General features: G+C 40.2%; 2 protein-coding genes across 4 annotated transcripts in view; both read left to right on the top strand.

The window, feature by feature from the left end:
- Window positions 1–3,313: 3,313 nt before the first annotated feature.
- On the top strand, window positions 3,314–16,537 carry nacc2 (NACC family member 2). The gene is made up of 6 exons (XM_078272280.1): window positions 3,314–3,495; window positions 3,609–4,373; window positions 6,071–6,247; window positions 7,741–7,846; window positions 8,083–8,180; window positions 10,202–16,537. Exons 1-6 carry the CDS (start codon window positions 3,384–3,386, stop codon window positions 10,726–10,728), a joined length of 1,785 nt encoding a protein of 594 aa, XP_078128406.1. The 5' UTR covers window positions 3,314–3,383; the 3' UTR covers window positions 10,729–16,537.
- Window positions 16,538–17,568: 1,031 nt separating this feature from the next.
- nup214 (nucleoporin 214) overlaps window positions 17,569–23,406 on the top strand; it is a 36,579-nt gene continuing 30,741 nt past the window's right edge. For all 3 annotated transcript variants that reach the window (XM_078272277.1, XM_078272276.1, XM_078272275.1), the window contains exons 1-10: window positions 17,569–17,748; window positions 18,558–18,750; window positions 18,876–19,030; window positions 19,646–19,844; window positions 19,938–20,008; window positions 20,122–20,185; window positions 20,380–20,483; window positions 21,166–21,272; window positions 21,428–21,494; window positions 21,966–22,089. In XM_078272277.1, coding sequence (XP_078128403.1) covers window positions 17,707–17,748; window positions 18,558–18,750; window positions 18,876–19,030; window positions 19,646–19,844; window positions 19,938–20,008; window positions 20,122–20,185; window positions 20,380–20,483; window positions 21,166–21,272; window positions 21,428–21,494; window positions 21,966–22,089 — 1,126 coding nt within the window. In that variant the 5' untranslated portion in view covers window positions 17,569–17,706. The remainder of the gene's footprint in view (window positions 17,749–18,557; window positions 18,751–18,875; window positions 19,031–19,645; window positions 19,845–19,937; window positions 20,009–20,121; window positions 20,186–20,379; window positions 20,484–21,165; window positions 21,273–21,427; window positions 21,495–21,965; window positions 22,090–23,406) is intronic.

The raw sequence follows: 23,406 nt of genomic DNA, 5'->3' as shown, positions 1-23,406 counted from the left end.
TGTGACTGAAGAGTAAAAGTTTGCTCTGTTTAGCATAACTTTCTCAACTTAAGGTTTTTTTTTTTGGCAAAAAACATGAAGCGCAATGTGTCTGGATACTTTCTGGGGACACGCTCCATTATACAAATGCTCTGCATTAGCTTTTTATTTCTTTAACAGATTGTGTTGTGAGGTGAAAAGATGAAATGAGAATTTGAAATCACAAATGTTTACTGCCTTCATGCACTTCATGTCTTCGACCACAATGCAGCGCATTGTCAGAGGTCAGAGCGCTTCCTCCACTGTTTTTACTCTGACAAGAATTACACAACACTTAACATGTAGGTACGCACATACTGTACAAATGCATCTGTCGCAGCAATGTTGCATTCTTATCCTCTCACACACATCTTTCTGGAACTTATCCTTTTCTGTTAGCTGTTGTCTTTTATCTTTCCTTCCCTGTCACAGGCTGCGACATCTGGCTCCTGTCCTCCCTTATCCACATCGATAGAGCAACATTTAGTGAGGCCTTCCATGTGCTGGTCAAAAAATGTAACAACAGAAAACACCGAAAATGTCACCTGAATAAGCTGAGCCAGTAAAGTGGACACGTTGATCAATCGGTTAATTTACCAATTCATGTATAAAGACAATACATGAATACACAAAAAATAGTCTTTAAGACAGAACTTCTCTCCGCTTGTGTGTAGGTGTTTGGCAGAGAGGTCTTGCATGATTCAGAGAAAATACACAACACTTTTAATTATTGTCCTCCAATAAATTGTAAGACAATGGGAAATACCTTGAAATGACAGATTGTGTTTTCGATGACCCTTTTTAATTCTACAATTGGAAGGACGGGAGGTTTCAGGCATCACGTATATTAAAAGCTTCCAGTTTAGTAAAGCTTTGCTTTACCAAGATGAATGAAACCTCTATTGCCCCGGGGGGAATTTGTTTTGCACTCAAGGGAGCCACATTGAACATTCAGCACAGACAACAGTAAATAACAATAAACAAGAAAAACCACACCAAACATCCAACAACATTGAAGACGTAGAGGATACAGAAAACAGAACATAAACAACAACAACATCAACAATGCAGCAATGGTGGTGACATGCAATCATCAGTAACAATAGCTAAGAGGAATCAATAAATAATTAAATAAATAATCAATAGTGCACATTATAAAATGATGTGACGCATTCTCTCCAGAGTTGCGTCAAACAGGGATTTCAGAAGTTTCACTATTGGATGTTTAATTAATTAATAGTGGCTATGACCTCGGTACGCTTTTCTCATTTCTCTTTTGTCTTAGTCATCCCCCCCCCCCCACCCCTTTCTGTTAGACCATATAGGAATCTGTGTCCAGGGGCAAGTGGCAGAAGTTGCTTCAACCTAATTGTCTTTCTCTACTCGTACTGTCCTCAAATGACTTTCTCTCTGTCTCAACTCTCCCCTCCCTCCCTTCTTTGCTTCTCTCTAGCTCTGCCCAGTCTCTGTCTCCGTCTGTAACTGTAGCCTGTGTTTTTTTCTCCCTCCCACTCCCTGCGACGTATAGATACTGCATTGATCAGACACACGCGCGCAGACACATGCACACACACGCACACACTGAGCCTCCCACTCCTTTCATCATTGATTCGCTCTGCTCTCTTTCTCTCCCCATTCTCTTTCTCCCTCTCTCTCTCTCCCTCTCTCTCTTGCTCTCTCTCTTTCTCGCTCTCTCTCTCTCTTTCTCTCTCTACAGCGGCACTTGTTGAATTCAACCCTTGGAGAATAGAGAGAGGGGAGAGAACCAGAGAGAGATAATGACAGGGAGGCAGAGGGAGGCTTTAAGACAACGCTAGAACAGACCGTGAGCAGAGAGAATGGGGCTTTGGAGCATATAGAGATAGAAGCTAGGCTGGGGAAGACAGACAGAGGAAAAGTCAGTCAAGACTGCAGAAAGAAAATCATCTTTGAGACAGTGGGAATGACACTTTAATTGAAAGAGAGAGTCAACCAGACGGAGTACATCAGAGTGCTCTCCTTCCATCTCTAACTACTCCTCTTCTGTCCTGCTGCTGGTGTGCTAGTGTGTGCCAAGGCTCCATGGTGTGTTTTAACCAGAAGACTGGCTTACACAGGTCTGAACTGTCTGGGATAACTGTGAGCGCTTTTCTCTGCATTTGTGCATGTGTGAAAGAATGTAAGCAGAGGAAAGTCGTGTGCTAGTTTCTCCAGGTGAGTGCTTGTGTGCCAGAGTACACAGTCATTTCCCTATGCAGCGTGTGTGTGTGTGTGTGTGTGTGTGTGTGTGTGTGTGTGTGTGTGTGTGTGTGTGTTTAGACTTGCACACTTTTATGTAAGTAAGCCAGAGTGCATGCCTGTCTTTATGGAGTGCATGAAGTGGGAGAGAGAGCGAGAGTGTGTGTGAGAGAGAGGCGGTGACATTTTTTTCAGTTTGTATTCCTGGAAACTGTTCTGCAGCATTGCTTAATAATGAAACCAGTGCATATATATGTGTGTGTGTGTGTGTGTGTGTGTGTGTGTGTGTGTGTGTGTGTGTGTGTGTGTGTGTGTGTGTGTGTGTGTGTGTGTGTGTGTGTGTGTGCGTTGGTGGGGAGAAGAAAAACAATGAAACAAGGTTCAGGGAAGGAAAGAAGGTGAAACTATACAAAGTTATTAAAGTCAGTGTGAAATTGTGTGTATGACGTGAGTTGTGTTGTTTTGTTTTCGAGCCAGAGTTTAGAAAGAGGACAAATGCTGACAACGGTATATAGAGTCAGCGAAATCAAGGAGTATCTCTTAACTCTGAAATGAAAAACGGGTTGTATTTAGTGTGGTTTCCCCCCTTGGATAAGTTGTTGTCAAGGCTGAATTACAAGTCATCAAAGTTCATGCTTGATACATTAAGTGCAATACATTGAATGAGTTCAGGTTTCTTGGAATTTAATCCATGTTAAACAATACATAGCCTTAAGGTATTTCACAGCGTCCTCATATACAGTAGGCACAGCATTTTTTTTTATATGTGGACTGAATCGACTCCTTCTCTCTCTTGCCTCTATTCTCTCACCCACTATCGCTGAATATGCATCTCTCTTTCACACACCTCTCACTTCTCCCTCAACAACTGTATTCATTTTCTCACTTCATCTCAACTCTATTTTCATTCTTGCTCTTTCTTTTCTTTTAAGATTCTCTGAATTTTCTCTTCTCGCCCCTCCACCTCCCTCTGGCATCCCTTGTCATCTTTCATGCATTGTCTTTTCACTCCATCTTTATCACTGCATTCCTTGTTTTCCCAATGCATTCTACATACCTTTTTTGTTTTTTTTCACAGATGTCTCTCTCAGTGGCAGAGTCTGCAGTAAATATCTGAAACCCCATCTTCCTATTCCTCTGCGGCCAACATGTCCCAGCTGCTCCATGTGGAGATCCCAAACTTTGGAGCTACAGTTCTGGGCTCCCTTAATGAGCAGCGCCTGCTGGGACACTACTGCGATGTATCCATCCTGGTCAAAGGTTAGTTAGTTGTTAATCTGGAGATTTCAGTTACAGAAATTTGAAATGTTTCATAATTTGTATCAATATTCTCAACTTCTTTTCTTTTCTGTTCTGTTATTTCCATCAACCAGGTCAGGCTTTCAAAGCCCACCGGGCCGTTTTGGCTGCCAGCAGCCTCTACTTTCGTGACCTCTTCAGCAGCTCCACCAAGAGCCAGTTTGAGTTGCCCTCCTCAGTCACACCTGCTTGCTTTGAGCAGATCCTCACTTTCTGCTATACAGGGAAGCTAACAATGGCAGCTAGTGAACAGCTGGTGGTCATGTACACAGCTGGCTACCTCCAAATTCAGCATATAGTTGAAAGAGGCATGGACCTAATGTTCAAGGCAAACTCACCTCACTGTGACTCGCAAACAGCAGGGTCTTTAGAGGAAACAGGATCCGAGCCGCAGAGTCCTTGTAATAATGGTAACGGCTTAGCGGTGGCTGCCCTTTTGGGAACCCCGGGCTGGTCTCCATCCCTTCTAATGCCACAACGTAAGATTAAACTAGAAGGGGGTGACCCGACACCCTTGACAATACCTTTAATGCAAAGCAAGATTTCGTCTTCGGAGTTGGGAAGTCGGCTGGCGAGGGCCGGTTCACTGTTTTACACGACAGCTGGTGGGACCCCCATCCCCGGTATGCCTCCGTATCACCTTCAAGGGGCCGGTGGGGGTGGAGCAGGAGGAGGATCAGGAGTTGAAAGGTCCAGTCCTGGAGCGTCCAGCCTGCCAACCACTGACAGTCCTACATCCTACCAGAATGAGGATGAGGAGTTTGAGGAAGAGCCCTATGATGGGATCACAGAGGATGCCTACAGTCATCTCTATGGACGTTCAGCTAACCCCTACGGGAGTGAGTATTATGTTATACTGATGCTTTTATAGCATCTTTGTGAAGTGTTGCAGTGCTTTGGTGTATCTGGTGGAGAGCACTCATCACTGAAGCTTTACTTTGGATGTTTTTCATCATTAAAAACTTCTAAAAAATACAGTATGTTCTCAGTTATAGTCATAAACTAATATTACATTTGTATCTTATGAAAAATGCGATTCAAAAATATTTTATTCCACGATATCGACTATTATCGTATTTACTCTTAACTCAAGTAAATTAAAGTTAAGGAAAAACTGGTCAAAATCAAGATAATTTTCATTTCAACCCTGGGTCAATGTCCTCTCGTCAGTGTCTTCAAAATCTTTCTAGTCATGTAAGATCTCAGTAAGTGAGTTGCTTTCCCAATTGCCCTTGGCTCAGATGGAGGTAATTCATTTGATATCAGACCGATCTAAAAGTAAAACTCTGCATGACTTGCAGAAATATAAAGCTACCGATGAATGTAGGGTTTATGGAACATAGTTGCTCCTTGTCCAGACTTGTTATGTATTGTGCAACAAAAATAAAAACTGATTCACATTGATTTCATCCCAGTTAACTAATCTTTCATAAATCATGTATCCTGAGCATCTTGAAAAAGCAGGATTGTGTGCCTCCAGTGTATGTGTGGGTTCTCTCAGCATAAAGATAGCTTTATGGAGTTATGATTGGGGTGCATCGTGACCAACAACACACGCCTTATCATTGCTACAACAGCTGGTCTCTACTGCTTTTTGTTATAGTTTTCATACTGGTACAGTTTTGCCTACACATGCAGGTGCAGGTGCAGATGCTACAGTATATTTAGTCGTGTATGCATTCACACATAAACACAGACAATACTACACACTCAAACTCACACATGGATGTGCACACACATGCAGGCACGCACACACACACACACACACACACACACACACACACACACAAACACCTTCCATCATTCTTAGCATCCTGCAGCTCAAAGGCATCACACAGGTTTGTCAAATTCTAGAGTTTCAGATATTTATGAAATCCACGCTATCTGCAATCAGTCAGAGCACCCCAGGGTGACATTGTGGGATATTTGAGAACCATGCACTTCTTTCCTGTGTGTGTGTGTGTGTGTGTGTGTGTGTGTGTGTGTGTGTGTGTGTGTGTGTGTGTGTGTGTGTGTGTGTGTGTGGTTTGTGTGTATACTGTAGTGTAAATGCACATGCAAATGCAATAATCCAGACTTTTGTGTATACACTGTGTGCATGTGTCTGGCAATTAATGGATTCATTTATCCTGTTCTCTATGTGTGTTTGCACATGCATGTGTTTGCATGTATCTGCAAGTCATCTCAGAGGTTAGGGAAAAACAATTTTGGGAGTAAGAACCTAACACCCAGCTTTGGAAATGTCCCCCTCCAAAACTCAAGTTGCTGATGCAGCATCATTACTTTTCTGTGATACACTTGGAATGCTCTAATACATTTATGAAACATAAGATGCTTGTATGAGATTACACCAACCTGCTTTACTAATTACATGTTTAGCCTATATTTAAATAGAGAGCACAGTGGGTATGGGATGGTCTTTTCTGTAGTTTATAGTCTGATAATTATATTGATGCATACACATTTATCTATTTCTGTTTTGCTGTGTAAGAAAAAGCTTTCTGAACACATGTCTGTTCTCGCTTGAATTAATCAGTCCAGGACAAGCCAGAGATGGCAGCGATGCCCTTGGCCTTGGAGAGCCGCAACTGTGTGCTGATCCGCAGGGACCTGGTGGCGCTGCCTGCAAGCCTCATCAGCCAGATAGGCTACCGCTGCCACCCTAAGCTCTACACTGAGGGGGACCCTGGGGAGAAGCTGGAATTGGTAGCTGGTAGGCACACACAAACAAACAATTAAACACATGCATCCACTCACACAGATTTACTTGCTCACATATTATCACATGCACACATATGGAGAATGATTTGTATGCAGTGAGATTGGAAAGTATTCATACCTCCACTTTTTTCCACATTTAGATAATTTAAAATTCAATAGTTGGTCAACTTAAACTGACTGAATTAATTTCAACTAAAGATTCAGGACACAAGAGAACTCCAGCTATTGCATTGTGAAAAAGAAAACCCAACCAACCAAAGTCAGTAACTGTGCAAAGAGGCCATTGATTGAGCAGGTTACCCACAACCCAGTGACCCTTACTACTATCCCTTTTTATGCAGGAGACGCATGTATTCCACCTGCATTTGACCCATATGAGACTGCAGTCAGAGGTTAATCTCTGGTCATCTCTAGCTCAAATATACATTGTGGTAAACCATGTTATTACAATATTTTGGTTAAACTATGTTTAGATGTCAATAACATTCAATTGAATTCTGATGAAAACACCATTTAGTAGCGTCCAAATCACTTTCAACCAGACTCTGAATGGCCGATATAGTGGTTTTGAGCCGCGTGACTGTGGTGATCTCAAAGGGACAAAACAAAGCTGCAGAGTTCCTCTGCAGAGATTGAGGACCGTGACAGAAGGACAACCATCTCTGCAGTATTCATCAATCAGGCCTTTATGGTAGAGTGACTAGATAGAAGTCACTCTGGAGTAAAAAGCATATGACAGCCTGCCGGGAGTTTGCCAAATGGCCCTTACAAGGCTCTGAGAGCATGAGGAAAAGGATTTTTTTGGTATGATGAAACAAAAACTGAACTCTTTGGTCTGACTGTCAGATGTCGCTCTTGGCAGTCAGACCATAGACTTTCATAGAGACCAGGTACTGTTCAACATGTAGCTAATATAATGCATACAAAGGAACAGGGCAAAACGTTTAATCAATTTAATATTAAATCTTTTCACACAAAAGAATAGAGTCTGAATACTTCCCAGTGAACTTTACAGACGCATGAAGATGCATGTTAGAATCAGTAATCAATCCCAAACTTTTTGGTACAAGAGTTCAAAACGTTACCGCATGCTCAGATTCAATCAGATAGTGATGTAATTGAAAAACCCCAGTGGAAACGGGTTATTCAGTTCTGTAGTCTGCATGTAACATACAGTACACAATAATGTGAAAGAGATGGTTTTGAAAAGAAAGCAAAAAACAATTATTAGTGTGCTGTTTTTATGGCCTTCAACTTCTATTCCTCTCCTGGTTTCTGTTACTTTGTACAGCTGAAGCTTTGTTTAACTGCATTAAAGATATCTTTGAACATGAATTTCAAATGTAGCAAAAAGAATAAAAAGATGAACTGGCAATTGGGCCAAAGCGAGAAAGGATAAAGCCCTAGAGTCTGCAAAGATAAATGGATTGTAATATGAACAGTTCTCTCAGCAAATCCATTGTTTTTTTTCTTCTAAACCGGCAGGTACACAGGTGTTCATGACCCGAGGACAGCTGATGAATTGTCATCTATGTGCTGGTATCAAACACAAAGTCTTGCTTCGCCGTCTGCTAGCCACGTTCTTTGATAGGTGAGTATAAAGACATGCACACCTAAGCAGAACAGTTTGTATGAGACTATAAGGACCTACTGTAAGATTTGAGTTCTTTGTATGACTCCAAACACTACCGCTGTTGTCTCAAACCAACTTTCACACTCCATCTGTGGCCATGTTGTGCAATGCCTTGGTTGTGTGTTCCCATGTTTATCTACTGCATGTGCCTGTTGCTGACTCTGCCCCCTGGTGTTGACTCTGTATCCCTGCAGAAACACTTTAGCCAATAGCTGTGGGACAGGTATCCGTTCTTCTACTAGTGACCCCAGTAGGAAACCCCTGGACAGCAGGGTCCTCAATGCTGTCAAACGTAGGTTTATTGTCCAAATCATTAAATATATGTGATTAAATTTTAAAAGAGAAAGATTTCTCTAGATTGAGGTTGATGTTTTCTCTCTTTTGCAGTCTACTGTCAAAATTTCAACCCTAACTTCAAGGAGAGTGAAATGAATGTGATTGCTGCTGACATGTGCACAAATGCGAGGCGTGTCCTGCAAGCGATGGTTGCCCAAGATCAAATCCATGCTGCCTGACGGCATGGAGGTGTACCGTGCAGGAATGGGCATGGGTGCTGCTGTGGGTCTGGGCCTGGCACTGGGTGCCTCTCAACCAGGAGTACCCCTCCCCTTTGAGCCTGACTTCAAGGCCCTAGAGCAAAGGTTGTATCCAGATCGTAAGAACCCTCTCAGGACTCACCCACCGCTGACAGAGGGTAGCCCTGGGCCTGGGGCAGCTGGGGCAGAGGCTGAAGGTGAAGGAGTAGTCCAGGAGGAACAGGAGGAAGAGGAGGATGAATCTGGGTTAGAGGGTGTAGACGGATCACTGGGGGCGCCAACTTTGATCCCAGGAGCTGAGGCAGGCAATAGTGGCGCCACGCCGCCTGAGCAGGAAGTGGAAGGTTTTGGACAAGGTCTGAGGGTGAACGGACAGTGAATGTCCCTTTGGGCTGTCTCTCACATTGTGAAATCTGTATAACACCGCATTTTCTTTTGCTTGCTCTCTAACTCTAACATCTCGTCTACCACTCTTTCTTCTCCTATGTGCTTCCCATAGACTGTATATTAATGGACAGAGCATGTGTGATGTCACCCATTGGTTTGTGAAGATCTGCTATCGTCGAGTTTGCCGTTACGGGTGCAGCCATCCTGGTTGCGGTTGTGACGATTTTAGACGAGAGGGAGGAGTGAGGGAGGACATTCTTACACTCTAGGTTACGTTACACACTTTCACTGGCAATCACATCATAGCCACGCTCTAAAACATCCCCTGCTTTATCGCCGCTATAGAAACTAATTAGCTACAGCTGAACGTTATTCACCGTAGTTCTAAAGGGGACTACTTTTTGAAGGAGATGAACTCAAACAGTGTGTACATTTAATAAGCATGCAATACGAATAAGAAAAAAGCCTAATTATTAAAGTATTTGAATTGTTTTATTATATTGGCAAGCAAGAAGTAGAATAAACGGGATAATCACCTCAAGGCAGGGCAATAAACAGTTTGATATACCCGGCTTGTGGACGGCTTACCGCCCGAGACGAAGTGTGCTGTTTTTATGGCCTTCAACTTCTATTCCTCTCCTGGTTTCTGTTACTTTGTACAGCTGAAGCTTTGTTTAACTGCATTAAAGATATCTTTGAACATGAATTTCAAATGTAGCAAAAGAATAAAAGATGAACTGGCAATTGGGCCAAAGCGAGAAAGGATAAAGCCCTAGAGTCTGCAAAGATAAATGGATTGTAATATGAACAGTTCTCTCAGCAAATCCATTGTTTTTTTTCTTCTAAACCGGCAGGTACACAGGTGTTCATGACCCGAGGACAGCTGATGAATTGTCATCTATGTGCTGGTATCAAACACAAAGTCTTGCTTCGCCGTCTGCTAGCCACGTTCTTTGATAGGTGAGTATAAAGACATGCACACCTAAGCAGAACAGTTTGTATGAGACTATAAGGACCTACTGTAAGATTTGAGTTCTTTGTATGACTCCAAACACTACCGCTGTTGTCTCAAACCAACTTTCACACTCCATCTGTGGCCATGTTGTGCAATGCCTTGGTTGTGTGTTCCCATGTTTATCTACTGCATGTGCCTGTTGCTGACTCTGCCCCCTGGTGTTGACTCTGTATCCCTGCAGAAACACTTTAGCCAATAGCTGTGGGACAGGTATCCGTTCTTCTACTAGTGACCCCAGTAGGGAAACCCCTGGACAGCAGGGTCCTCAATGCTGTCAAACGTAGGTTTATTGTCCAAATCATTAAATATATGTGATTAAATTTTAAAAGAGAAAGATTTCTCTAGATTGAGGTTGATGTTTTCTCTCTTTTGCAGTCTACTGTCAAAATTTCAACCCTAACTTCAAGGAGAGTGAAATGAATGTGATTGCTGCTGACATGTGCACAAATGCGAGGCGTGTCCGCAAGCGATGGTTGCCCAAGATCAAATCCATGCTGCCTGACGGCATGGAGGTGTACCGTGCAGGAATGGGCATGGGTGCTGCTGTGGGTCTGGGCCTGGCACTGGGTGCCTCTCAACCAGGAGTACCCCTCCCCTTTGAGCCTGACTTCAAGGCCCTAGAGCAAAGGTTGTATCCAGATCGTAAGAACCCTCTCAGGACTCACCCACCGCTGACAGAGGGTAGCCCTGGGCCTGGGGCAGCTGGGGCAGAGGCTGAAGGTGAAGGAGTAGTCCAGGAGGAACAGGAGGAAGAGGAGGATGAATCTGGGTTAGAGGGTGTAGACGGATCACTGGGGGCGCCAACTTTGATCCCAGGAGCTGAGGCAGGCAATAGTGGCGCCACGCCGCCTGAGCAGGAAGTGGAAGGTTTTGGACAAGGTCTGAGGGTGAACGGACAGTGAATGTCCCTTTGGGCTGTCTCTCACATTGTGAAATCTGTATAACACCGCATTTTCTTTTGCTTGCTCTCTAACTCTAACATCTCGTCTACCACTCTTTCTTCTCCTATGTGCTTCCCATAGACTGTATATTAATGGACAGAGCATGTGTGATGTCACCCATTGGTTTGTGAAGATCTGCTATCGTCGAGTTTGCCGTTACGGGTGCAGCCATCCTGGTTGCGGTTGTGACGATTTTAGACGAGAGGGAGGAGTGAGGGAGGACACTCTTACACTCTAGGTTACGTTACACACTTTCACTGGCAATCACATCATAGCCACGCTCTAAAACATCCCCTGCTTTATCGCCGATTTTAAAATCAACGAGACCATAATTCAAAAAATGAACATCATTCTGTGTTGCAGAAGACTTAAAACTAGCGATTGAGACCATAAACTCATTATGAAAATGTTTACTGAGGTAATAAATCAAGTGAGAAGTGGGTCACTTCGCCGAACCGGATGCGTTGTCCATTAATATTAACAGTCTATGGTGCTTCCTCAACGGGAATTTTTCAGCACAAAAAGCTGCGCTCCTAGATCTTACTATACAGGAATTTGTAACACATGCATGTGCACATGTGTGCTTGTGTACACGCATACTTACTGATAGTGGAAGTAGATCACTCATAGTAGCAGTAGACACAGGCATGGCATTAGCACACAAAATCAACCCTTTCTGCTCCACCCTTTTCTTAGTATATTCAGTATTTACTCAGGACGAATTCACAAAGAATGGATTGCGGCTGCTGATAGCACCATCAATTGCGCATCACTTTCAACCGTGATCTGCCCCGTCTCAAGTCCCATTCACTAAAGATACTGTGCTAATGATATTACAGCGCAAACATAATAAAGTTTTGCAGCTGAGTGCAATTTGCCTTTTTTGCCTCCGATTGCATTTATTCATGTGGCAAAGTATGAATGTTGCCTTTGCGCCAAGAACACACAGGAACACTTAACTTAGATATGTGCAAATAGCACAGGAGCACTGAGACGCTATATGCTCGGCAGCGCAGTTTGGGGTGCATTTCACCATTTAACGGGTGCTTTTGCGAATTACACAGTTTCTCTCTGTCGTATTAATGCAGGTTTAGTGGCTGAAAAAGCCACGCAATCCCTTTTTTGAATTTGCCCATTAGTATTTTGGCACCCGCAGCAATAATACAAAGGTCTGATAGCAGAACAAATGGCTGCAATGATGTATCATTTTATTGCAAAACAAAAGAAACCGCTGCTTTGCTGGTAGTTTATTGAGTGTGGTACAATGGTTTGTAAAATGATTCCGTTTTCTGGAAAAATCTGAAAATACCCCGTGTACCCTTGGGGAAAAACAGTTCAGAGAAACGAAGCTCTCTTAAATAGTCAGCTTATTTTGCTGTATGATAAATATGTATAAATATATATATAACAAAGAATTTATTATAACTAAAGGTCAAGTAGTGCATTACTGCCATGATACAGAACAATTTTCCTTTCTGTTTAAACATCACATCATTTTTAGGATAAAGACGAGGAAAACTTTTTCTGCAAAAGCTAAAGACTTCTCGACAATCCTACAAATAATCTATCACATGGAGTTGTGTTTTCATGCATATTTGCCCGTGACAAATTGGATTAAGTTGTCAATGTGATGCCTGTGTCTGCTCCAGATCGCCCCTCCCAACCACACACGCATACAGATCCACACACACGTGCGCACATTTCTCACCTTATGATACTTGGCCTTTAATAGCTGCACCGATGCATTAAAAATACATCGTCCAAAAGAAATGTAACAATGCTTTTTATCTTTGAAAAAATCCTTTTGAATTACATCATTCTGTCTTGGAGATACAGAGAGACATGAACAAGAACATGCACTAAAATCCCAGCTTGCATGCATGAATACAAACAATGGATACAGAGAATCATTGAAAACAACAACAAGCCACAAACCTGCATCTAAATAAGAAAACAGCTACTGTTGCCTCGAGATATGCCATTAAAGGACTTTTTTCAACTTCTCACTGGGATCTGACATCAGTGTGACACATGTTAGAACTGACCTGGGTGGGACCCAGGATCGACTGCGTTTGACACAGTACCGATCGGATTTTCTTTTTTAACTATGGATCGTGCTGTCACCATGAGTAGAGGAGACTGAATATATGGAGTGGTAAGAGGAAGTGCACTACACTGAGTGGTAGAAGAAAGAAGCACTGTTTCACCTTGATGTGGTGGTGTGATTGGCACCAAGACTACATAGTCCTGCTTCCATCCTGTTTATTTTTCCTGGGGGGGTTGGGGGGTAAATTATTGAATAAAACTAGTAAGAGCAGTTTCTGCTGGCTTATTGCATTTGCACTCAAAAAATGTTAACGGGTGGGAAAACTAAGGAGTTTGGCAAAAATGTGACTGTACTTAAGACTGAAAATGTCCTCCACATCCCCCTGATTGTTTATTTGATGGGGAGATTGTGGGTTTGGAAAGATAAAATTGGTCTTTGTGAAGATAACTGTTTCTAAATTTTGGAAGGGGCGGAGTGAGGCAATGTCGAACAGGGACTTAAACCTGTATTTGTCATACTCATTTTCATTTTTGATATCTGTTTTCATGCTTTCTGCCATGCATAGGGACACAGTCCAAACAGCATTCCTTTCCTGTTTTGTGCATTGATTTTAAGAGATACACTGTTGTATTTTTTTTTCTCTGTGTCAAAGCACATTTAATCACAAGGTCAGACCACCAAATTAAGTGGAGTTTTGGCAAAATTAATCAGACTTTTTCCACTGCAAAAATGTATAGTATAAGCTAACAACCAAGCAAAATAATACAGTATATGCCCCTGATATATTTGATCTGTTTGTTTATGCTTCAGTGCTGTGCCACCTTAAAGGTTGTAATCTTGTTTTGGATTCTTTAGGAGAAGCTTTAAGATGGTCCTGCACAAGAAACACAGGGTTATAATTGCACTAGGTAATAATAATAATGACGTTTACAGTATTTAGTTTTTTTTCTTTTGGAAGAAATGTGATCCACGATAAAACAAGGCTGTGATAGAATGGCTGATGTGAAGAATGAATGTAAACTGTAGCACTGCTTTGCCGAAGGGTCCAAGCCTTGATTGAATATGGTCAAATATGGTCAAGACTCGCATTTTTCTCAATTGTAAACTCATATTCATACTTAAAAATGGGCCGTAATATAGCATTAAGTTGACTGTGAGACTAAATGATGTTCAAACCTAAAGCTTTAGTGATTTAGTGATTTTTAAACTGGTCTTCCAAATTTGTTAACACCAGGGAGTATTTCGAAAACTGAGCGAGGTTCGAGTACAGGCTTTTATAACTCTATTGTTTATTCTATTTTTATCCCAACGAGCTCCTCATTTTTTAGATATTTTGATAGTTATGTGTGTCTCTAATGTTGAAATGACATATATGTGTTCACAAAACGGAGAGATCGTGACATTTTCTGTATAGACTTCAAGATTTTGCAAATTATTTCTTTATCTCACTTTTAATTTATTAAGATTCAGTTCCTAAAGTTGCTCTTGTGAGAAAAATAAAGATATTCAGTTGTTTATTGGAACCACTACCTTAACTATTGGACTTTATGCAAGGATCGCCTGCACTTCTGATTTTGTCAACAGTCTTCCACAAATGTATATAATTAAAGTAAACTAAATTCACAGTTATTACTTTAGATCACAAAATAAGTTTAATCAGCCTGCCCCCCAAAAATTTAAACCTGTGTACTCCAGTGTACTGTGCAGTAAGTATATGTTTATTCTACAGTATTTTTCTCTTTGTATTTTCATGCACAATAAATCTATGCTTTTAGTTCTATTTTCAAACAGGCAGATTTTTTTTGCATGGCCACGACTTTAACTCAGAGAAATTTGAAATGAAACGTTGATATACTCCACTAGTGATAAAAGGGTGTGGAGCAGTGCCTACTAAAATTAGGCTCCAAGCACCTTTGCTCAGTATAATGTATTTAATATTTAATTCACTGATTCACTTCTTACTGTTTGTTTGCTATCATCTCATTCTTTATGGAGATTGTATGCACCTGCCCAATTCATTTAAACTCATAACAGATGGCACTTAAATGCATTCAACAGCTAATCAGCTAGATGGATGGATCCCCTGGACTGACATCTTCACATTATTTATACGATTGACAGACCTATATAGTATTTCTTGTTCACATTTAAGATAAGGCTTTTGGGAAACTTCACTTTGGAATAGTCTTCCTCACAAAACAATCCAAGATGAACATTTTACATTTATTTTCCTTGATGCATTTACATTTCAGCTTCTCCACTGTTTGTCTGCCTTACTGTATGTCTGTCCTGGCCAAAAAAATACATACATTTTTGAGGGAATATACTATATCTTGCTTCTCTTCTGCTTCGGGTCTTTTATTTTGTTTTTCTTGGGCAGGGTGAATTTGAACATGAATGGTGTTGCACTATAAACTGAGATATTCTCAGAAGAAGAAAAGAAAAGAGATAAGATGGGATTGTTAGTTGAAAAGAACCTGTTTTCACAACAATTTCTTTTTCAAATAAATTGTTACTCACTTTCTACATGGTCCCCCATTACTGTAAAACTGATAGACACAGTAGTTTGTGTTCCATTGAGTGGTTTGTCCTGAAAACAATACATATGCAAAGAGACACTTGTATCATAAAATGCATGCCATTCAGACACTCACTCTAACCCAATGAAACCTCTGATCTTTATGTAACATGTATTTTATGCTGAATAACTGTTGTCACTGTTAGCAAACAAAGACTCTTGCAATGAGTAGGGTTGTATTTTTTTATTACACACCCTGGCCTTTTATTGAATGTTTGCAACAAGTTTAATCTATTATAGTAATAACAGCAAAGTAGTGATAAAGAGTGGAATACGTAAACTAACTACCCAGTTGAACCTTCAGCATAAAAATGCACTAAAAGTTTTTATGTGTATGTATGTGTCCTTGAACATAATGCCAGCACTTTAGAACTACTTAGAAAAATGAGAGAAAAGAGTAACCAAGGGTTTGGCGAATTAGGAGAAAACGCAACTTTTAAAGCCATGTGTTCAGAGCGCTGACAATCAGAATAGGGATGAGACCCAAAGTGCATTATGGGAGATCTGACATGACTTGCTGTGCTCTTGTTATTTGCTTTGTCTTTCTCCAGCTTGCTTTGGTCTGTGCTAGCTTACTTTCCAGAGTGGAGGGACATGGAGTTGTTAACTCCAGCCTTCTTGGTTATAAGTGTGTGTCTCTGCAACAAGGACTGACTGATGTTTGACTGATATCTTGGTGCTTTGTGAAAAGAGCTGTCCCATGTTGACATGGACCATATCTGTAATGCTCTGGTAAGCTTGGGCCGAAACTTGGTCCTAAGTCTGGGCTTATTGGTAACCTCTCAATGTCCATATGAAAAAAGAGGATCTTATCATGCAACCCTACACTTTGATCATGGTAACGTTCTTCACTATCAACAGGGCTTGGACCAGGCAAACTGGGGTGGGACAATTTCAGTGTTGATACTGCTTTATGTTTCAAATGAAAAATGTTAAAATGTGTATGCGCCTTCTGACTCAAGCATCAATAATATATACAACAGAAATGCAAGTTGCCACTTTTGATGTTGCATAAGAATCTACCTTTCATTCCCATCATGGTATTTGCCATCAGCAGTTTCAGTTGTGTAGTCCAAGAGTACCTGATTTCTTTAAATGCAATACAGAAAAATCTGCTTTCTAATAAAAGTCCTTACTTCACCATACACTGCCCTCCTCTCTTTTGTCTCTGTTGCTATTAGGTTGTTTCTTAAAGATAGCTGTGCACCTTGAGGGATTTGCCCAGTGCTAACCCAAATACCCGTTACACAAGAGAATCATTTTATTAAGATTTCACTCCAAGAAACCTTGTTTGAGAAGTTCTTGCAAGTTGTGATGTATTGTAGAAATGCATTACATTCGGATTCATATGAAATATAGCAGGAGGACATCGGCAAGAAGCAGGGCAATCACGCCTTATCTTATCAAAAGTTTTTAAATCATCCTTAACATAGGCTATTGAGACTTTTTTGGAAAGCCACAATAAGAATTCAGAATTATTTTTACAGAAGGCATAAATATAGTGAACCTCTACAACCCATAATCATCGGTTATGGTGTGGTGATAGTGCTGTTGGGGATTTGGCAAATGGTATATTTTCATAAATTTGTGTTAAATTATGTCTTTTTTAAATCTGCATTGGAACTCAATATATTTTTTTGTGTTTGTCTTTACATGTAACACATTTTGGAACAACCTAGTTCCAAAATAAGCCAGATATTGTCCCCATTTTGTAAAGGAGCTTTTGTGTATGAGCTCAGTGTTGTAGTCTTAGGATTTTTCTGGTTTATTTATTTGAAGTGATTTTAATACAATCTTACATCACATTAACAAAACAAAAAAATCATGTGAAAACGATAAAGGAAAACAAGTGAAAACTAAATATTTTCTTTTACAGCCAAGGCCCATTCCTTTTAGCCATACAAATACATAACAAATAGATATGTAGGCTAGAAATAAAATGATTCATTAACATTTAATTGACAAAGATATTCATCAAGGGTGGGTGGCTATTTTCAAACGTATATAACATTTTGATCCAAATACTCAAATAAGATGTGTCGATGTTTCTATATCAGCTTTGGCAGAAATTGCAGTTATTTAAATCTAAGTGTATCTGAGTATGTTGTGGTCTCAGGCTATACATCCATAGCCTCGGGGTGCTCTGGCATCAATTTGTCATCCTACGTAGCTATGACGTTTTTATGGCAAAATCGCGCGGTGTGCTCCTGACAGACTAATGTGGCTCACCAGAAATTTGTCTCAGATATAAACAAGGAAGGTATAAACTAACACAACAGATCGCCTGGAAAAGCAACAGCCTTGGTGCTTTAAAATGAGTGACGACACAGACTCCCCTCCTGAGAGGGAAATGAAGGTATGCTGTTATCCACAAGTTGTGTTGACAGGTTAGCATGTGTGAGCTAATGTTTGCTAGCACTGTGTCAGTTCATATTTAATGGTTCTGGCTAGCTTAGCTGGTTGGGTTTAAGTTTTGGCTTAGTTAACCCTAACCCATAAACATTTAGGTTACAGAGCGATATTGATAACTTATACAAAAATAGCAGTTAGAGACCTTGGTAAGAGTTTAAAGGTCTGGCAAGAAAAAGCTGTTCCAGCAACTTTTATCTTCTCAGTTTGTAGCCAGCTACTAAATGCTAGCACGGTAGCTATTAGCACATTAGCTAAAGCTACGTCATTAAACGTTATGCTCACTGATAGATGTTAACTTGAGGTTGTGTTAATAAACAACATCCTGTGTGTGTGAAATAAAGTCATTAAATACGTGTCAATACATTTACTGGAACGTTACCAACGCAGCTTAGCATCGTTAGCTAACGTGACGTGACTGCACAGCATGTTGGCTATCAACCAAGGTTTTAACTTTCATTTTGAGGCTTTACGTAACTTGTGTTGGTAACAACTAGTCAAGGTTAGTAGACAGATACTTGTTTAAAAGGCAAGTATGCCGCTTTATGTTACTCGCAGTTTAAAAAAAAAAGTGCCTGTTAAATTATAATGCTGCGCACATGTTGTCTAGCATTGTTGACAATATATTCTTGTTTTTCTTCCTAAAAGGAGGTACGGTTTAGTTAAGTTTGCGGTTATTGAACTGGAACCACATATGTTTACCACCCATAACTGCTCACCCTGAAGTAACAAGCAGTGCTTGTTTTTCTTTTTCAGGACTTTCAGTTTCGTCAGATGAAGAAAACAAGAGTCTTTGACCCTGCTGAAGATTTGCCCAAAGAAAGAACTAGTCTGCTTACCATCTCAAACAAATTTGGTTTAACTTTTGTCGGACTCCACAAAACATTCAAAGTTTACCTAACTCAAGTCATTCTGTCTGATAAATTTGACGGTAACGCCAACGAAATAGGTATGAATATGACCGTACAAGTTTTAATTTTAATATGTATCCAATCAGTTTTGCACAACATTGTCATAATTTTTTTTTCCATTCATGTTACTTACGTTTCCCTCCAATTTTCCACTGTGATCTAGTCGAGGGGACAGCAGCATTGGCGGAGGTTAATGTGGATCTGGCTCTGCATCACTTGGCTCTCAGTTGTGATGAACTTACTTTATCAGTATGTGGCATGACTGAGGAGGCGGGTTTGTCCCTCACATTCTATGATGTCCGCACCTTCAGGAACAAGGTGACTACTTTGGTCTGTGTATTTAATGTGCCAGTGTATTAGAAATACATCGCGCTTATTTCAGGTTTTGCTGGTTTGTCTCGGGCTCACCACAGTCCTCCAGTAAATACTTGCCCAATGCAGATAACTTACTGAAATAAACAATGTCTACAGGGAAATTACTGATCTTTTCTTATAAAAATGTTGTGCACATTTTAAACTTTTTTTTTTGAAGCTGACATTGTTATTCAGAGCTGTCCACTATGAGCAGCAGCAGACTTGCAGATGCCCCTAATATAAAGAAAACCCAGACATGCATCAGTTATTTTCAATCAAATTATCATTTGTAATTTAATTTACCATAAAGTCTCCAAATAATTCTACCTTTTTTATTTTTTATATACCTTTTAAAAAAATACAGTGTAAACCTCTACTGCATGGGAATAGTCCGTATGCAACGAACAGTCAAATTATTATTGGAAGATAGTACATAATGAAATAATTTCATGGAAATTAAATCAGTTTTCATATTCACAAATTTCAGTTCAAATGTGATTGCTTCTCATGCCCAGATATGTAGCTATTAATTTATACATTTGAGTTGAGATTTTTGTACTTTTCTTTATGCCCTTCCAGGCAAGACCACAGAAGCTACCTTTTGCATCACTGCTGCCAGCAGTACCCCCTGGCAGTTTAGTGCAAGACCTGAAGTGGAATCCTGTACAGGCATCCATGTTGGCTGTCTGTCTGTCTGACGGCCGTATGATGATTTTGGATGTTACTGACAGTGTCAAAGTGCAGGCCGAGCTACCTGCTTCAAATGGCATCACGTGTCGTGAGTGAGACTCTGCGCATAATAGTTGAGTTCACTTGTCTTCTATATCTCTATTGTGGCTCAATTTTAGTTCATGTACTCTGTTTCCCACAGTTTGCTGGAGTCCGAAAGGAAAACAAGTCGCTGCAGGAAAAATGAATTCCACAGTCAGTCAGTATACACCGGTAAGTGAACTGAATTCACCGTAATTAAAAAATAAAACACATATTGCTCCCTCAGAGCTGCAGCATCCGATGACTGACAAGATGAATAACAGATTTTCTCCTCGGTTGAAAAGGCACTAGAAGAAAAGAAAGTTATCCCATGTCCAAACTTCTACACCTCTGACGAACCTGTCAAAGGTAAGGCGACTCCTGTACCGATTTAAATTGAATGAGATGTGTTGTATGCCATATACTGAGCTGGATTATTAATGACAGATGAGAGAAAATGTATCTGTCACCAATATATCGCATATTCTAATTTAGTTTTACTTTCATAACTGTGTTTGAATCCCATCTGCAGCTAATGCCTCTCTTTCCGTTGTCTCTCACAGTTCTGGATGTGCTGTGGCTGAGAACCTTTGTGTTTGCAGTGGTATATGCTGCTGCAGATGGCTCCCTTGAGACTCCTCCTGAGCTAGTGTTAATCTCCCTTCCTGTGAGTACGCCCTACATCCATAGTCCACTGAATTCACCTATTCACATTTGGATTATTGTCATCTTGCACCCCTCCCATCGTCAATGCTGTCTTACTCATCGCCTCAGTAGATACATTTGACCATATTTATTTTTAAATTCACATGAATCTTACATGTTTGTTTTTTTTGAAGCTATGTTCTCCACATGGCCACAACAACAAGGTGAAGAAACAAATTGTAGCATATGATCCTCTGCCAGATTACATATTGTAGCTTTTAAGGCCACACGCTTTATTGTGTTACCATCATTTTTTAAAGTGGCTCTGTAGTTACATAGAGACTCCTACTGCAGCTCCCATGCACCTCCTTATGTATTGTTATTTGAGTAGAATGCTTCATGTAACTGACCACTAAGCCATACAGTATAAGGCTTTTGTTGTTGGTTCCATAGAGCTACTGAGGTCACAACTTGTCACACATCTCCTTGTTCATACATCAACTGTCACTTGATATGAACATTTAAATTGCAGCTGGGCAGCATGTACTTCTCAGTATTTCTAGTGGCATTCTTTTTCTGGTGAAATTATTAACCAGTTACAATATGCTTCCACCACACAGAATTTTAATCCGTTGTTCCATCTTGTTAATGTACCATAACCAAATGTGTTAAATTGTGATTTGTTTTTGTTTGTTGTTTTGTAGAAGAAGGATGAGAAGGTGGACATAAAGTATTTGAACTTTAGTGAATCAGTGTACGGAAGCTGCACTGAGCGACAACACCACTACTTTCTTAGCCATGTAGAGGACTGGTAAGAACGATCACGATTTACAGGCATGGATGGCATAGGATGCATCCAAAAGCATTATAACTGTGTTTATAATTTCAAACTCAAGTTTGATTTATTTCAATGTCATGTTAAATTGGTGTAATGTTTTGCTTTGCCTCATTGTTTATTTAATCCAGGGACCTTGTGTTTGCGGCATCAGCAGCTTCCATTGAAGTCAGCGTCATAGCCGCCAGAGAGGACAAGGTACATAATCAAGTGAAAAGCTGAAGATGTTATCGAAATCATTTAAATGAATTTCAAAGTTTGACTTTAAATGACACTGTTTTGAATGAAGATAGAAATGAAAGGTGTCTCTCACGATGATTGATTTCCATTTAAATTCCAGGAGAGAAGTAAACTATAAGATCGATATAGTAAAGTACCAGGGACAGTTACAATGCCAAATTCACTGCAGTTAGGCCAGTTTGTGGATGTGCTGAAGTTTTTCAATTCCCGTATTAGGTCTCCACTGCAAATAAATAATGTTATCTTGGGTCTTTAGAACTGAATTAGACTTGGTTTGATCTAAGCTACAACTGATTACATGAAGAAGAAAACTTTTTAATCTATTCTGATCTTTTCATTGAGCTTTAATTTACAGTTTGAACGCTTACTGTATGGTGTGAGGAAATGTCTGTAGCCTGTGATGACCACGACTGATTGTTGTCCTTGTAGATCTGGGAGCTTTGGATCCTGGAAGATGCAAGTAGGGCTGAGCTTCCAGTGACCGAGACAAATGACGACACTCTGCCCCTTGGCTTAGCCATAGACTACACCAGCCAGCAGGAGATCTACATCAGTAAGTGGAATTTGGCTTTCTGTGTACTTCTGTCTGACCACTGATTTCACCACATTTACACAATACGACTACACTTACCCTAATGTTTGTTGTTAAATTCTCTTCAGCAAAGGGGGCCCTCAAAGATGGTTGTCAGTTGGCCTATTAACACCAACTTGGAGCCCAGTAAAGTCTTTTTATCACTTTTCAAAAAACAAAAACAAAGTTAGGCTTTAATTTACTATTAAAAAAAAATTTATTTTATTTTTTATCGAAGGTCAAATGCTGTTTATCACAACTGTGTTGTTTAATCAGTCTTGTTGTGGTATGATAATTATTATATTCAAGTATATTCAAATCTATCTATCTATATATATATATACATAAAGCTGAGGTAGATTTCTACTCAGGTAGGACAGTGTTTTCAAATCATTGAGCAGGACTGGTTTATGGCAATGTTGGATTTACAGGATTAATGCATCAGTGAGGTGAACCTTGATATGGCATGTATTCATGTCCTAAACAGCCACTACCATCTTTTTATTTTTTTATTTTATTTTTTTTAAATTTGTGACCAGTTTCTTAATTTAATTTTCAGAAAATGTACTCTATCCCAATATTTTTGTATGATTGCTATCACAATATAAAATCACATAGACGGTAATAGAATGTTTTCAACCATATTCTCTGCCATAATCAAGCTAAAATCACAACATTTCCTACTTTAATAGTCAAAATATGTTAAATCTGATCTCTCCCAACTGCAATTGCCATCTGCGGTGAAGCTCGCGGAATGCACTGGGTTTTGGGTTTTGGTGTAGTGAGAATTAAACCAGTTTAGGCAGGTTTGTACACCATCTGCCACCAGCGATACCGCCCACCCCAATAAGCCTGTTTTAATAAACATGCATGCTTAGAGTATTTCGTACTGTAGGAGTAAGATATATGTTCAACTTTTTTAAGAAAAACTTTAAAGTACTGCGGCTTTCTCCATTTGTCTTCTCAGATTCCTGCAAACTAATGATTCCTGTGGTATTAGATTGGCATATTTAAGAATTGAGGGGGTCTCTGTCATATTAAAGTTAACTTTAATTTCATAATAGTTGGTGTTATCTCTTGAACTGCATTCCGTTGTCTTTGTTTTAAGCTGCTAAACACTCCCTTAATATTTAGATGAAGCTGAAATTTGCCAGGTTTCTTTGTGCATACAGCATCCACTGCAGTGCTCTTTTGCAGCATGTGCAAAGAATAGTGATAAGCTACCGTCTCAGTACACGGTTTTATCTTAAATGGCCTAGTCTGCCAGACATTGACGTAGAGCTGCTGTTACTGTCTAGT

Source organism: Sander vitreus, chromosome 16 (assembly GCF_031162955.1).
Source record: "Sander vitreus isolate 19-12246 chromosome 16, sanVit1, whole genome shotgun sequence".
In the NCBI taxonomy this organism is placed as follows: Eukaryota; Metazoa; Chordata; class Actinopteri; order Perciformes; family Percidae; genus Sander; species Sander vitreus.
This window is presented reverse-complemented; position numbering and strand designations above follow the sequence as displayed.